The sequence below is a fragment of the Chelonia mydas genome, chromosome 8 (genome assembly GCF_015237465.2).
Source record: "Chelonia mydas isolate rCheMyd1 chromosome 8, rCheMyd1.pri.v2, whole genome shotgun sequence".
Lineage (NCBI taxonomy): Eukaryota > Metazoa > Chordata > Testudines > Cheloniidae > Chelonia > Chelonia mydas.
The window spans coordinates 62,252,727-62,268,416 of NC_057854.1; the positions used below are offsets into that span (position 1 = coordinate 62,252,727).

At 41.8% G+C, this 15,690-nt stretch overlaps 1 protein-coding gene and 1 pseudogene across 1 annotated transcript in view; both read right to left on the reverse strand.

The window, feature by feature from the left end:
- Window positions 1-989: 989 nt before the first annotated feature.
- The window catches only part of LOC119566942 (complement factor H-like), a 54,591-nt gene continuing 39,890 nt past the window's right edge, over window positions 990-15,690 (reverse strand). The window contains exons 9-10 of the mRNA XM_043520784.1: window positions 12,286-12,486; window positions 990-1,153 (exon numbers count right to left, since the gene is read on the reverse strand). Coding sequence (XP_043376719.1) covers window positions 990-1,153; window positions 12,286-12,486 — 365 coding nt within the window. The remainder of the gene's footprint in view (window positions 1,154-12,285; window positions 12,487-15,690) is intronic.
- LOC102942951 overlaps window positions 7,970-15,690 on the reverse strand; it is a 108,050-nt pseudogene continuing 100,329 nt past the window's right edge.

Sequence of the window (15,690 nt, forward strand, 5' to 3'; positions counted from 1 at the left end):
GTGCTGCTACTGGATGGCTCACTCTAAGAAAGATTACTACTATTTGAAATCTATATGACTACTTTTGATGTCAATGGCACTACTTGTGCTTTAAGTTAAGCACATGCTTAGATGCTTTGCTGGATTGTGGCCTCAGATCCTAGTATTTTCTGGGAAGTTTGGCAATTGTATTCCATTGCTGAAGCATATTGTGGCAAGAGCAAGGGAGGGATGTCTCCGTTCCCTGGAGAAGGGGGGACCCTTACTTTCCTAAAAGGAAAGGACTAAAAGGAGTATAACCACAGTATTATTATTTATTATTTGCTGAATTAGTCTAAGGCAGAAATGATTATCAGTCATTCCTTTTATACAAAGAAGCAGAAGATTAAGTCTAGAACAATAATCTCAGGCAAAAAAATTTCAAAACACTATAAATTCATAATTTGAGCATCAATACTGAGGTATATTCAGAAATTTAATAACCTCAATATTATGTTACTTAGATGGCCACATTAGGTGATCAAATGTTCCAGCTTGCTACCCATATCCTCGAATACTGGCCCATGTGCCCGTACAGCTGAGATCACCAAGAACCTGTACAATGCAATTCACTATGTAACTCTATTCTGGTAGGTGGTGCTAGTAGTTTATGAATCAGAGGCCAGGATCTGCCAGTGACAGAAGCACTGACTTCAGTTTGGCATTGTCTGTTTGCTGGCAACAGGTTCAAATATCATTAAGCAGTGGGGTTTCTTTGAGAAGTGCTTCAGGCTTCCTGTGTACAAAAGACTGTGGGTGTGAGGCAGAAACCCTGCAGTGTCCATGACTCTGCACAGTAAGTGAATGTTTTTTTCTCTCTAATGAGTTGTTAGTTTAGTGTTATAGCTATTAGTGTAATCATATTCCCTCTGAGTTACCTACAATGCTTCTAGATATAGAAAAAACAATCTTGGACTCAGCCTAATCAGTACCTGTAAGATTAAAATACTGGGTGACTTTGTGGTAACTGACTAGCCAGAGCCACTGTTGCTGGCCTCTACTAGGAAGCATTTGGCCTCAGGTCCAGTTATATCTATCAGCTCAATGCCAGTGCAGGATACTGCAGGACCTTCCAGAACTCCAGAAAGAATGGCTCCACCTGTGGTGGAGAGATACTCTTTCTCTTCCTCTGCATCTGAAAGGCGTGGAGCAATGTCTCTTACAGATATGCCATACTCCTCTTCCCGTGAGCCAGCTTACTCAGACAGTCAATGCTGAGGACATGCCTATAAAAGGGGGCATAGGAAAGTCTCAGTGGTAGTCTTTATGGTATTCTCTGTGGCCTGTTGCAGCACACCCATATCTCATGCCTTCCTAGCCATTCTTGGCTCTATGGGGGAACCAGAAGAAGGGCACCATCCACTGCTCCTGCCTCTAAACTCAGGTATTTTCCCGTCATAGACCTCAGCTGGTCTGGTATAAACCACAAAGATAGTGAGCAGGATAATGGGCAAGAGACAGATCCAGCCTATTTCTATGGCTATTTCTTCACTCTTGCCTGATGAGGCTAGCATGTCAGCTGTCCCAACTCAGCCAGACAACTATAAGATCTTCTGGAAGCTTCCCCAATGGATGTCTGATAACCTGGACATTCCCGTAGAGTTTAGTTAATTAGTAAACGCCACTAGCATTTAGGGCAGCATCAAAGCTCTTCCACTCCTGTCTGTTTCTGGCAAGTCTTTCAATGGTTTCCCAGCTGTGCTCCAAGTTTTTCAGCTCAGCTTCCACAGCTCTTCACCATGTTGTTTCTGGGTGGCCTTGTTTTTGCTTGCCTTCAGGTGTCCATCTTATTGCTACTCTTGTGATGGAGTCAGTTTCCATCAGAAACATATGGCCAATCCATCTCCAACGCCTCCTGGTAATGATGGTGCTCATATCTTCTTGGCTGCTCTGTGTGAATACGTCTTGATTTGAAATTGTTCTGGACCAAAAGATATGGAGGATTTTTCTGAGGCAGGTTGTATGGAATGAAGACAGTTTGGCATGTCATACTTTGTCATTCCACAGCATTCTGCACTATAAAGTAGTGTTGAAAGTATGCAGCTCTGATAAATCTTGAGTTTGATTCTTGGTGTTGTATTTTGCTGATTTCCAGACTGAATTTAAGCTCCTGAGGGTATTCCTGGCTTTATTGATTCTGTTCCAGATGTCCTGGCTTGTTCCACCATCCTGGCTGATGGTGCTGCTCAAGTATGTGAATGTTTCTACATTTTCCAGAAGCTGGGAATGAGCGACAGGGGATGGATCACTTGATTATTACCTTTTCTTTTCATTCCCTCTGGGGCACCTGGCATTGGCCACTACTGGAAGACAGGATACTGGACTAGATGGACCTTTGGTCTGACCCAGTAAGGCCATTCTTATGGTGAGCACATGATCCTCCTCTATGCATACTGATGATGGTGAGGCAATATTAAAGGTCGTGATATCTGTCTTATTGCGGTTGATTTTTAGTCCAATTTGCTGGCTGAATGTGTTGAGTTGGGTTGTTTTTTCTTGTATATGGTGTTGTGTATGTGATAGGAGAGTGAGATCATCTGCGAAGTCCAGGTCTCCAAGGAATAAGAAGGGTGTCCACCTAATGCCTCTAGGCATGTATTCTGTTGTACACCACATTATCCTGTCGATGGTAATGTTGAAGAGGATTGCAGACATGACACACCCCTGACGTACTCCTGTTTTGACTTCAAAACTGAGCTCACTGTAATCAACACTGTATGTAGAGTTGGAATAGAAGCTTTTGATGATGTTGATGATACGGAGAGGGATTCCATGTGTCCGCAGACTGCACTATAGGCTGGTCCTGTGAATTCTGTCAAAAGCCTTCTCAAAGTTTATGACGTTTATGTAGAGTTGTCGTTGCCATTCTAAGCATTGTTCTATTATGTTTCATAGAGTGAAGGTCTGGTCTGTGCATCCACGCGTTTTCCGAAAACCGGCTTGCTCTTTTCTGAAAATGCTATCAACTGCCTCTTATAAATGCTGGACTATGATCTTATACAAAAGCTTGCTTGGCACAGATAAAAGTGAGATACTAGTAGAGGGTGCTGGAGAAGTGCTACTCAGTGTTTATTATTATTATTATAGCATTCTGTAGGTGCACACAGCAAGGAATTTGAGATGGCTAAAATGTGTAAAATATTCATATAGCAACTGAATGACAAGGAAGTATAGACAAGGATGGTTAAAAAAGGGAGGAAAAGCTGTATGCTGCACAATAAATGAGAAGGGGCAACATGAAATGAAGTATAAGATAAAGAGAGTGGTTAGCAGCAAGATTTGGGAGGAGAGTAGGAATTTGGGATGGAGCAGTATAAGGAAATGTCATAGCCAGGGAGGAAGTTAAAATTTATAAGACTGAGAATAAGGAGCTTCACTTTGACGAAGAAAAAGAGATCAAGTTAAGGAAGGGCTTTAAACAGTGGTAGAGTGGTTGACCTGGTCACAGCAGCAAGAGAGCAGATTAAAAGGGGCAAGTTTTGAATGTGGGGGTCAGGGAACTTGCAGCAGTCAATGTGGTGAGTAGCTGTGTGATATTTCACTTCTTCGATGTGTTCACTAAAGTCAACAGGATTTTCTTTTAATTGAAAGTGGGGATTAGAGGGGGTGCGTGCACGCACGTAGTTTAGCGTCACGATAATAGTAAAGTACTAGCAATTTGGAGATTGGTATTGTGTTGAGTGTATGTATTAATTTCTTTCAGTTTTATTGTTTTCATTCTTGGGAGGAAATACAACTTGAACAATGCGAAGTTAATGATTTTGTGTGTATGCAAATAGAGAGGAATAAGTGACACTTCTTACAAAGCTTAGGTGTGAGGAGAGAGAAGCTGAATACAGTCCTGGAAGATGGACAGGAGTTGGGAGGTATCACAGTCATAGGGAAGTGAGGGAGAGGAGTTTGGAGGAAAGGCAAATGTTATTACAAACTAAGGGCCTTGTGCTGCACCCATTTAAGTCAATAGGAATTTTTCCACTATCTATAATGGGAGCAAGATCAGGCCCTAAATAATTATCTTAATATTTTAATTTAGACTTTGATGATGTGTTTCATATATGCCAAGAATATAATATGGAATATTTATGCTGTTTTCCACAGAAGAAGAAAAAAACTGTGGACTACCACTCCCTATTACCAGAAGGAGAGCTGTCAATATAGACCGTCACCAGTATGTTTATGGAGATACAGTGAAATATGTACGTGAAGAAAACCATGTAATTGTTGGGCCAAAGACAGTGAAGTATCTTAGTGGAGAATGGACATCCCTACTTTCAGGTGTTGGTAAACTATTTAGATATTACTTTAAACACTAACAATTTTAATGGAGACTATTCACCAATATTTAGGCAGATACAATTTATAAAGATATTTAGACCATTCTTTACATGCCATATAGCTGATGCATTGGTTTGATGGTGGGGGTTTTGAGTTTATGATTTTTAATTAGCAATTGCTAAGGTCCCAGTTCTGAAAAGACTCATGACCATGCTTACCTTTATGCAAGTTGTCCCATTAAAGTCATGGGGTATTCACAGTATGTGCAAAGTTAAGCACTTGAGTAAAAGCAATAATGACTTTCAACAGGGTTTGCTTGACCCCCACCTTTCTATGTATCTTTCCAACAGAGGCAACTCAGTAGCATCTTGGAAAGCTTTGGGATGTAATGAAGCTGGGTGTGTGCTGTGGTAATTACTTGTCATTGTTTTCTTTAGGTGCTAGACGGCTTTTAAAAATCGTTTTGGAAGTTTCCAACAATCCTTAGAGCCAGGATGTGAGATATTAATCACATCCTCTGACCTCTGGTAGGTGTACATCAGCTCTTTTCACATCTGAACTATGTTTTTGGCTCCTTCCTCTAATTCTCTCATTTAAAGTAACACAATACACACACTATGAAAGCCAGATAATGTTTTATTGTTTAAAACTAAAATAAACTTTTCTTAGTTACAAAAAGTTCAGTTTAGATCAAGATATACAGCATGGGTCAGATCTGCAGCTGCTGTAAACTCTCAGAGGCAATTTACACCAGCTGAGGTTCTGCCCTCATGTATGTACATTTTTCTTAAAGGGTTGTGTTACTGAACAAGATTTAAGCTGTCTATTTCTGCATTATTCGCTATGATTTAAAACAATATATTTTGTCTATAATTGTGTGTTGAGAATTGCTTTTTACTCAACAAACCCAGTTTGCTTAGCTTACACAATTGTTAGAGAAGCTTTGATTATAACTCTCAGAGACCCCTGATCAAGGCTATAAGACTTGGTGCCACACATCAACTTTAAGTTTCATATGCACCTTTCTGGGATACTGATTATTTCAAACAAACAGTCTCTCTAGAGAGATGAAACCAATGGTGCTCATGGTTCTAAATATATAATGAGGGCTTCCATTCCTGCACATCTCTCTAAACAGTTGGGGGAAGGAAGAAATCAAAGCTAGTGTTGCTGTTATTTCACACAGTAAAAGGGATACTATCAACTTAAAAATCATATTTCTTCTCTAAAATATTTCCCTCCTATTTAGGATGACCAGACAACAAGTGTGAAAAATCGGGACAGGAGGTGGGGGGTAATAGGAGCCTAGATAAGAAAAAAAAAAAACCCCAAATCGGAACTGTCCCTATAAAATTGAGACATCTGGCCACCCTACTCCTATTGCTACAAGTATACAAACTAAAAACACTTTGGGGAAAAAATTCTCTGACCTTTTTGTTTGAGCAACTTTAGACATTGCTTATAACAGTAGTAGATCTGTATTTGCTCTACTATACAGATAGATGAATGCCTCCCTTTAAATGGATATTTACTGGACACATCCATTCACTTACTGTGCAGAGACATGGGTGCTGCAAGGGTTCTGTCTCACACCCACAGGCTGTAAGAAGAAACTAGAGCATGGTTGGGGCTCCTCTGTTTTTATGCCCTCGGCTACAGGACATTGGAGAACATCCAGGATGCAGGCGTACCAGACTTGGAATACATGTGATTAGCTGATTTTCCCCAGATAACCTTGTATACGTCCTATATTGTAAACTGTAATTGAACTCAGTGAGAGAGTGACACCCCCCTCCCCATTTTGTAAATACTCTCTGGAAGTTTGAAGTGCTTCTCAAAAAAACCTCACTGCTTAATGATATCTGACCAGCGAATAACCAGTGCTAAACTACATGGGTGCTTCTGTCACTGGCAGATCCTGGCCCTTGATTCATAAGCTGCTAGCACCACCTATCAGAATAGGGTTACATAGTGAATTGCATTGTACAGGTGCTTTGTGAGCCCGTGGATCCCAACTGCATGGGGATGTGGACCAGTACACTGAGTTATCGGTAGAACATTATCCCATGTGATCACCCAACTTGGCCATCAAATTAACATAATGTGGATGTTATTAAATTGAGGAGTATTGCTCCTCAAATTATGACTTTTTAGTGTTTTGAGATTTTTTTTGCCTTAGATTATTATTCTAGACTTTATCTTCTGCTTCTTTCCATAAAGTGAAAACATGATAATAATTTTTGTCTTAGATTAATTCAGCAAGTTATAATGTACTCTATACCCTCTTTTAGTCTTTTTTCCTTTTAGGGAAGTAAGGGTCCCCCCTTCTCCAAGGAATGGAGACATCCCTCCCTTCTTCTTGCCAAAGTATGCTTCAGTTTCAGCAGGGGAAGACAATTGCCAAACTTCTCAGAAAATACTAGGATCTGAGGCCACACTCCAGCAAAGCGTCTTTAAGCACAGGTAGTGCCATTGCCATCAAAACTAGCCATGTAGATTTCAAGTAGTAATAATCTTTCTTAGTGTGAGCCATTCAGTAACAGCAGCAATATCAGTCTGACACTGTCCCAGACTAAACTCTTCCTCTTAGCTCTGCCACAGATGAACACTGAAAATATCCTGACATGTAAAAAAGAGGGTTTACATGAGGACACAACATTTATCAAAAAGCTAAAACGCAATCTTGCCTGTTGAAGCCATTCCATTTTCTATGAAACAGTCAGGGGGCTACAGAGCCATTGAGAATGACTCTATGGCCCAGTGGTTAGCGATTCATCTAATATATATGAGTCCCAAGTTCAAGTCCCTGTGCTAATGAACATTTTAGTTACTTAATTTGTTAGACAAAGTGGAACAGCTGAATAGGAGAGCTTGAGAAAGACATATGCTAGAATATGCCATTGTCCGGTAGGGCAATCAACAGGGCAACCTGAGTTTAAGTCCCTGCTCCACATCAGTATTTGGACTTAAGGCTCCTCCTACAGGGTGAATGCATGCCTGGGTATAATGGCATCACCACCTAGTGGTGTGAGCTTTTGAAAAAAGGGCTGACCTAACCTGGGTGCCTCATTACAGGGGAGAGTTCACCCCTGTGAATCCTGTGTAGAAAAAGGTGCCAAACTCCCACTGAGGAGCAAGGTTTAGGCCACACCCTTGTCCTGGGCACTCCCCACTGGCTGGTTGAGGTGCCTCCTTGCTCAACATGCTGGCTTTTGTGAATCCCAGTCTAAGGGTACATCTACTTTTGAGCTGGGAGCTGCCCAATCTAGCATCTAAAAGTAGCAGTGTGCAGCAGCAGCACCAGCAATAGCTTGGGCTAGCCAGCCGAGTAGGTAGCTGAAGGTCTGGCAGAGTTGTACTTGGGGAAGAAAGGCTACTCTAGTTCCTGTGTGGCGCTAGCTTGAGCACAACCAGGGCAGATATGTCTATGCCAGCTGGGAATCACACCTCCAAGCTCAAATGCAGACCTACTGTCAGGTGCCTGACTCTCCCCAGCCATTGGATAGGAAGCCTGGGCATTTAAGTTAGAAATAGGGAATCCATTAGGGAGATCAGTAACATTACCAGTGTAATAATGTGAAAATTTTCAGCCATCACACAATTTTGGGGAAATGGCCGGGGGTGGGGGGCGGGGGGGAGAAGGGGAGCATTGTTCAGCTTTTATAGTGTAGGAGTATGCTGCCCCAGGTCTAGAAGGTGGTTTATACATCTAGCATCCCATCAGTGTTCACTGTATCTTTATTAATTTGTCATTTTCACGTATGTGGATTCTGATAAGTTCATCTCTGTCACACCACTGGTCTAACTTCTAGTTTGTTGCATACAGTAGAAGGTAAGAATAGTCAATTTATTCACACGCTACCCAATGCATGCATCATTTTGCTATTCAATGGGCTGCAGGCTTTCTTCTTTGTCTCTACTTTTCAACAAATCCTAAAATTCCTTCTCACTCGCCTTCAGGTTGGGTTATTAATAAAAAACACGCTCAAACGACAGATTTTTTTTAAAATTGCTAAATGAAATATACAACTCTTTAATTTTCAAAAGGGAAAAAAAGACATAAGTTTAAATTTTCATCAGATAAGTGAATATAACTGTGTTAGATGTCTAGATAACATTATGGTTGCATGGATTAAAACATTTGAAAGAATGATAACCAACTGCTACTAGGGATGGGTGGAACTCAAAACAGTCTCAAGCCATAAATAAACCTCCGGATGTAGCAATTGGGCTATAAGCCTCCCAAGATCAAGGTTCCTAGTGAGACTTCCAGGAGTTCCTGATTTGGGCCAGAGAGAAATAGTGCTGCTTTCTGTTTCAGCAAGCAGGAAGTGCGGCCAAGTGTACGATTTCCCTTAAAGCTTCCTTTTCCAATTTTCATAAAAAAAGCTGTAGTTTGAACCTTTTTGCCCATCTGTTGTTACTATTTTATGATTAGTTTAATATACATTGTGACAAAAGTAGTAATTACATGTATCAGTTCAGACAATCTATGTTAAAATACTGACAAAGGACATAATGTGTGAACATTACAAATAACTGGTTAATGGCTTCTGCTCATCGGATTTGGGTTAAAATTATTTGCTTGATGCTTCTTTTTATTCATTCATAAGTACCTGTCAGAGAAAGAACAAATACTGGAAAATTAATTTAGTACATCATTTTTTTAAAACAAATATTACATACAAATCCCCTATGGGTCTCTCAGAGGAACAGAATATTGATTTCAGCACAACTCCTTAAAATTCACACTGGAACAAACTCCAGCAAGAGTAATTGCAGTTACTCCTGAACTGCAGTGATTCAACTACTGTTCATATTAAAAACAAATATTTTATGTTACATATAACTTAAAAGCAGCATAGAACACCGTGCATTGATTTCATAAATATTACTGTATTTTATCAGGATCCAGTGTGTAGCTACTAGCACTGGAAAGTGATGGAATTTTTGAAGCAGGGATCTTTATCCTGTTTCATCCTATAACTCTTTATCAGCTTCTTCCAGGCAGCCCTCTTCATATATATATATATATATACATACATATGCACATGAATGATTTGCTTCTGACCCCAGTGCTATAAAGGGGGCATCATTTCTCAAAACACATTATTAGCAGTGGTGTGGGAATTATCACAATAATATAGGAGTAAGCCTATTATGGGAGAAAGATCAGCAATTACACATCTTCTATAGCAGAAGACAGGATAACTAGAATCATGTAAGACAAAATAGATTGTTCCATCAATAGATTTGATAGTATTGTTGTATTGGAGGTTGCTTAGCTCACAGTAAGTGTGTCTTTAATCTATGGGTAGTCTCTTCACAGCAATGTAAGCCTAGGGTTCCTGAGACTCAAATCAAGGAACCCTCGGCTTGAGCGTCTACACTGCATTTTAACCCTAGGTTAAGGATTTTCTGACCTGTGCTTGAACCTAGGGCTCTGGCATTCAGACCGCAGTGCACAGACCCAAGTCAAAATAACCCTATCCCAGAGTGCCTAGCTTCTCCTCCCCACTGTCCCCCGCCCAGTGTCGACACTCTAGCCTTATGAATATGTTGCATTGTGAGAAAACTACCACCAACTCAGTTTCCTAACTGTGATGATGCTATTGATGGGACTCAGGTGCCCATACAGAGCACATAAATACATACACTGCATAATTAACCCCTTTAGTCTTTAGGCTGTCTAAGTAGAATGACTGCAGTTTGAAAAGATGTTCTATCAAGCTACCATCTAATCTGAGAAATGGGCTCTCCAGCTCTAGGCTGAGTCACATGGGCAGGAAAATGCCCATGAACACCTATTCTGAGGGTAAGTTGGAAACCAGTCTCCAGGGCCATTGAACTATTAAAATGAAACTTTGCAATTCTTAAATTTTGAAATGGAATGGTCAATGAAGGTGCGTGTTTTGGTTGGGCTTATTTATTTTTGTCCATTTTTAAGTTTGACATAAAATACAGGATTCAAAGGAAAAAGACACATATAACCCAGCCTGGCTGCCACTGGCTGCAGAGTGTTGAAGTGCATCCTCAGTGCTTGGGGTACAGTGTGCTCCAGGGGGATCCCTTATCCCTGCCCCCTGGGAGACAGGGATAAGGGATCCCCAGGAGGCTGTGGGGAATTTTTGGGCCTGGCTCCCACTCACCGCCCTGACAGCGGCGAGAGGCCAGATTGTTGGAGGATCATCCCTTCCCTGGCTATACTGAGCTGGGAACTCTGCTGCTCCTCCTCCCTGCAGGGCAGCTGCTGAGACCCCACTCCACTCTCAGGCCTCCCTAGCCCTCCCTGGGGCTGTGTGTGCAAGGGTGTCCAGGAAGTGTGCACCAAAATCTGGCTGTGCTCTTGTGACCATGAAGCAGCTGTCTTTGCAAAAAGCTTCTTCTGATCACTCTCCACTGCAAACCATGCAGCCTATCTGGTGGTGTGCTTTCAGACTGATGTTCAGCAGGCAATGGGTTAATGCTGATCTGAGCTGCTGCCATTTTCAAAGGCAGGTGTGGATTCCATTTGCAATAGAGTGCAGCACCAGAGATTATAGGCATCTAGAGCCCTGAGGGGGATTCCCCAAGGAACTCTGGGATACATCCAGAGGACTTCCAGGACCTGAGACAAGCTGGGGCTATGTGCACACAGGAAAGCAAGAGGGCTTGATCCCTGAGTCCTAGCACTACAGCGTCCTGGCACCTTAAGTATGAGATCTTGGTTAACAAAATTGCTGTGTGGATACAAGGGGGGGTTAGGCTTGAGCCAGGGCTCAAGACCAGGTTTAGACTGCTGTGTAGACATACTCAGTGAAGTTGATATGAAAGATGACTATCATGCCTTCAGGCTAAGTGACGAAGCACTTTCATGCATTTCTGGTAGAGTGGCTTCTCTGGGGACTGATAATGGGAGGGCTGCAGATTAAATGATGGAAGTGTGTGAGTAAGTAAGAAGCAGCCAGAAAGCTGCAGAGAACCAGTGGACAGCAAGAGAAGAATTGGTAGCATGGTCTGGTAGAAATCCAAAAGAGACCTCCTTGATCAGAACAGTGACTGTAAAGGTAGGCTTGGATTGTGAGCAAGGAAACAGCCTGCTGTTGTCTGATCCAACTGTTCAGAGAAACAGGATGTTGTGTACATTCTTTGTAAACAACAAGGATTGTGTCATGAAAACACCTGTCTCTACCTCCATTTTTCCTCGTCACACAAATCAAGGCAGAAGACCCTGACTATTGGCTAAACACTCAGGCCAAAAAGGGCAAAGTCAAAGATGGGCAAAAGAAATTAAAACAGGAGATGGAGATTTTGTAAAAAGGTATTGAAGAAGCAGTGGGAGCTTTCCTATGAAGGTATGAGAGATGATTCTCAGTCTGAGTTAAAATATTTTTGGGGGCAGCAGATATGAAGTCACTGGGCAGCTTGAGAAGCCCGGCTGTGACATTCCCAGTCTGAAATAGAAAGGCAGATAAATAAGGTGACCAGTAAATTGACTCTCATGGATCAGAAGGGTTCAAACTAACTATGGGACAACAGGAAAGTTTTCCCCACCATGTAACGTGTTAGCAGCGGTGAGCTCCAGCAAGGAATTAAAGAGCTACAAAAATCAGCATGAGAGGGAAATCAAAAGGAGTATAGACCACAATGGAAGTCAGCTGCCTGAATGAGGAATTGGGCCAGCTAGAGAACTTGAGTAAGACAAGAACACTTACAAAACCTTTCTGCTCTGTTGGTAACCTAAACAGGCCCAGATGTCAGAGGAAGATTGTCCCGGCTCAAGTAATAGAGCTCACAAGCAAAGTAACCAGTGTATCTCTTTAACCCACCATTTGTCTTCTTTATTTAGATTGCAAGCTGTCTGGGTCAGGAACCATACTTTCTCACATGTTTTTATGGCACCCATCACAATGGTGCCATTGTATTTTTTAAACGGGAGAAATCCCCAGTAAAAATTAACATGTTTTAGTCAAGTGATTCACCAGTATTGTAGTTTAATTGGAGATCACTTACCTCTTCTCTTACACTTAGGATATGCCAATTTCCCCTCCACACACTGTACTCTAAATGCAGAAGATGCTGGATCCCTCACATATCCATTTTTACAGTCAAATTCAACAAAGTCTCCACTTTCTAAATTCAGTCTTGTTTCCAAGCTCCATTTCAGCCCAATATTGTTTTTCTCCATATCTTCTGGGGATGTTATACATAACTCTGGGAATAGAAAAATATAATTTAAGCATGTACATGTCGATCTGTCATTGGAAATTTGGTTCACTAACTGTACTGAGACTGACCCTGTCTAAAAAGGCTTTACTTAGCTCATTAAAATTGCAAAATATTTTCTGATAAGTTTTGAAACGTAAAAAAGAGATGGTAAGGTTGAAAGAACAAGAAGGAACTCTAGAAAGGGAGGCTTTCACACCAACCGGGGTCATACTGTGTGAAGGAAAAGAGAGGTGACTGGGACTAGATGAATAGAGAGAGAAGCCTGGCCAGATTTGGTTGCCCTCCAAAATTTATTAGGGTCCTAAGGCTTCTTCACAATCAGATGACTGCCACTGTTCTCTGTAATGACTTGGAGACTGACTGTTTAATCATCAAAACTGTGGTTAAGCAAGGATGCGTTATTGCCCCAACCCTGCTCTCCATCTATTAGCAGTCACTCTGGTCCTTGTTAAAGACCACCTCCCTCACTGGAACTGACGTTCAAAGCAGAATGGATGGGTGGCCTTTTAATTTTAGATGTCTCTGCTCAAAGTCTAAAGTCCTCCAGGTGTCCATTATTGATCTTCAGTATGCTGATGACTGTACCATTCTTGCACATACTGAGAATCCACACCTTCAGTCCACACTACATTTTTTTGAACAAACTTACTGAAACCTAGGACTCTCACTTAATATCGAGAAGACTAAAGTGCTCCATCAGTCTGCTTTCTGGCCTTGCACATGATCCACCACAAATCACCATCGAGAGACAGACTTTGGAGATAGTTGAGCATCTGATGAAGTGAGCTGTAGCTCACGAAAGCTCATGCTCAAATAAATTGGTTAGTCTCTAAGGTGCCACAAGTATTCCTTTTTTTTTGCGAATACAGACTAACACGGCTGTTACTCTGAAACCTCTCCTACCTCAGTAGCCAACACTCTCTAAATGCAAAAATGCCAGTGAGATCCAGCACAGGATCCAGTGTACAAGTGCCTCCTTTGGGAAACTTCTCTGGTGCATTTTCACGGACCATGACCTGTGGAAGAACACCAAGATTCAGGTCTATAAGACAGTTGTCATCCCTACACTCCTCTATGGATGCAAAACCTGAGTTATCGACCTCACCTCAAGAGTTTTCAGAGGAACCACCAACGATGCCTCTGAAAGATCCTTCATATCAAGTGGGAAGATTGCCACATTAATACCAACATCCTCACTGAAGCCAATTCACCAGCATTGAAACAATGACCCTTATCCACCAACTCTGCTGTGTGGATGCCAGATTCTCACCTACCAAAACAAGCCCTCTATTCTCAGCACCACAGAATCTCAGTATGGTCAGAGATCCTGTGGTGGTCAGAGGAAGTGCTACAAAGAAACACTAGAAGTGTATCTCAAGAAAACGGATGTAGACATCACAAGCTGGGAGGAGCAGGCCATCAATCAAGTACAATGGTGCCACATCCTCCATCAGGCAGTGGCCCGCTTTGAGGAGAAGTGCTTTGCCCTCAAACTGAAATGAGAGACAGAAGAAAACTGTCTCCCAGCAGGCAGCTGACCTGTCAGGAAATGTCAGTACCTACTGCGGGCAGATCTGTGGTTCCAGTCGTCATCTCAGGACCCATATGTAAATCCATGGTAGAGATCATCCTCGAATCGAGGGCTCACCGATGATGAATCGTATTGTATAAAGGAACAGTCTGCTGGAAGCTGGGACCAGATGAGCACAGGGAGACCCACAGACTCTGGTTCTATTTTTACAATCTGGCCCCTCTGTGTCACTCAGCTGATGCAAGACGTTTACTGAGGTATAGGCTGTGAAGCTGAAAGCCGGAGGACCAGGGCTGTGACCTGATTGCTTTTTGACTTAGCAAAATCTGATCATCACTGTTATCCTGTGTGCCAGGCCACAATTCCAGAGGCTCAGATTTGGAGAGGATGGGGCTAAGGGCTCATGGGCCAGGCCACTTAGGCTCCTGGTGGTGGTGTTGCTGGTGGGGGGCCTAGGAAGAGGAGAGTCAGGAGGGAGGCAAATCTATGTCCCACACACACATACCTTAAATACCGTTGCACAGCTCCTGCCCTTAGGAATGGATAAACACAGGAGCTGGGGATTAATTGGTGGAGCTGTGTGTGTCCGAGTCAGAAGCTGCCAGAAAGCCAGTGGACAGCAAGAGAAGTCCTGGAAGAGTGGCTGTGAGGAAAAGCTGTGAGAGTATTTTTTGGACAGAGTGCTGAATGTGAAGCAGGCTTAGAACTGTGAGCAAAGAAACTGCCTCATGATGTTTGTTCATTTTGCATTCAGAGAAATAGGACTTTGTTTACATTCTTTGTAAATTAAAAAACTGCTTCATAGAAAACCTGACTCTAGCCCCAGTTTCTCTTCCAAACACAAAAAATGAGGTGGAAGACCCTGGGTACTGGCTAACCACTCACGCCAAAAAGGGTTACATCAAAGAAGGTCAAAAGAAATTAAAACAAGACCTGAAATAGGAGTGGGAGACTTCTCCAAAGAAATTAAAGGAACATTTGGTGGTGTCCCAGAAAGGTATGAGAAATGATGCAATTACCCTTAAAGTTTCCTCTTCCAAATACCATAAAAAGCTGTAGTTTGATCTGAGTTTGAACCTTTTTGCCAATCTTTTGTTACTATTTTATGATTGGCTTAACATTAGTTTTAAAATATGCATTGTGACCAAAAGTAAAAATAAGTGATTACATGCATCAATTCAGACAATCAAGGCTACAATACTGACAAAGTGGACAGTACAAATAATTAGTTAATGGATTCTGATCCTCAGATCTGGGTTAAAATAATCTGCTTGGTGGTTCTTTTTATTCATCCTCAAGTACCTGCCAGAGAGAGAACAAATACTACAAAATTAATTTAGTGCATGTCAGTTTTTTGAAAGAAGTGTTACATACAAATCCCCTATAGGTTTTTCACAGGAACAGAATAGTGATTTCAACAGAATGGCATAAAAATCACACTGGATGATTTTAACCATCTTTGGAAAGTAAATGGAACAAACTCCATCAAAGGTAATTGCAGTTATCCCTGAACTGCAGTGGTTCAACTACTTTTCATATTGAAAACAAATATTTTCTCTTAAGTGGAACTTAAAAGCAACACAGAAAACCATGCATTGAAATCCCTTCACCATATGAAGCCTTCACCATATGAAGCCAGAGGCCAGTTAGGTCTTAAC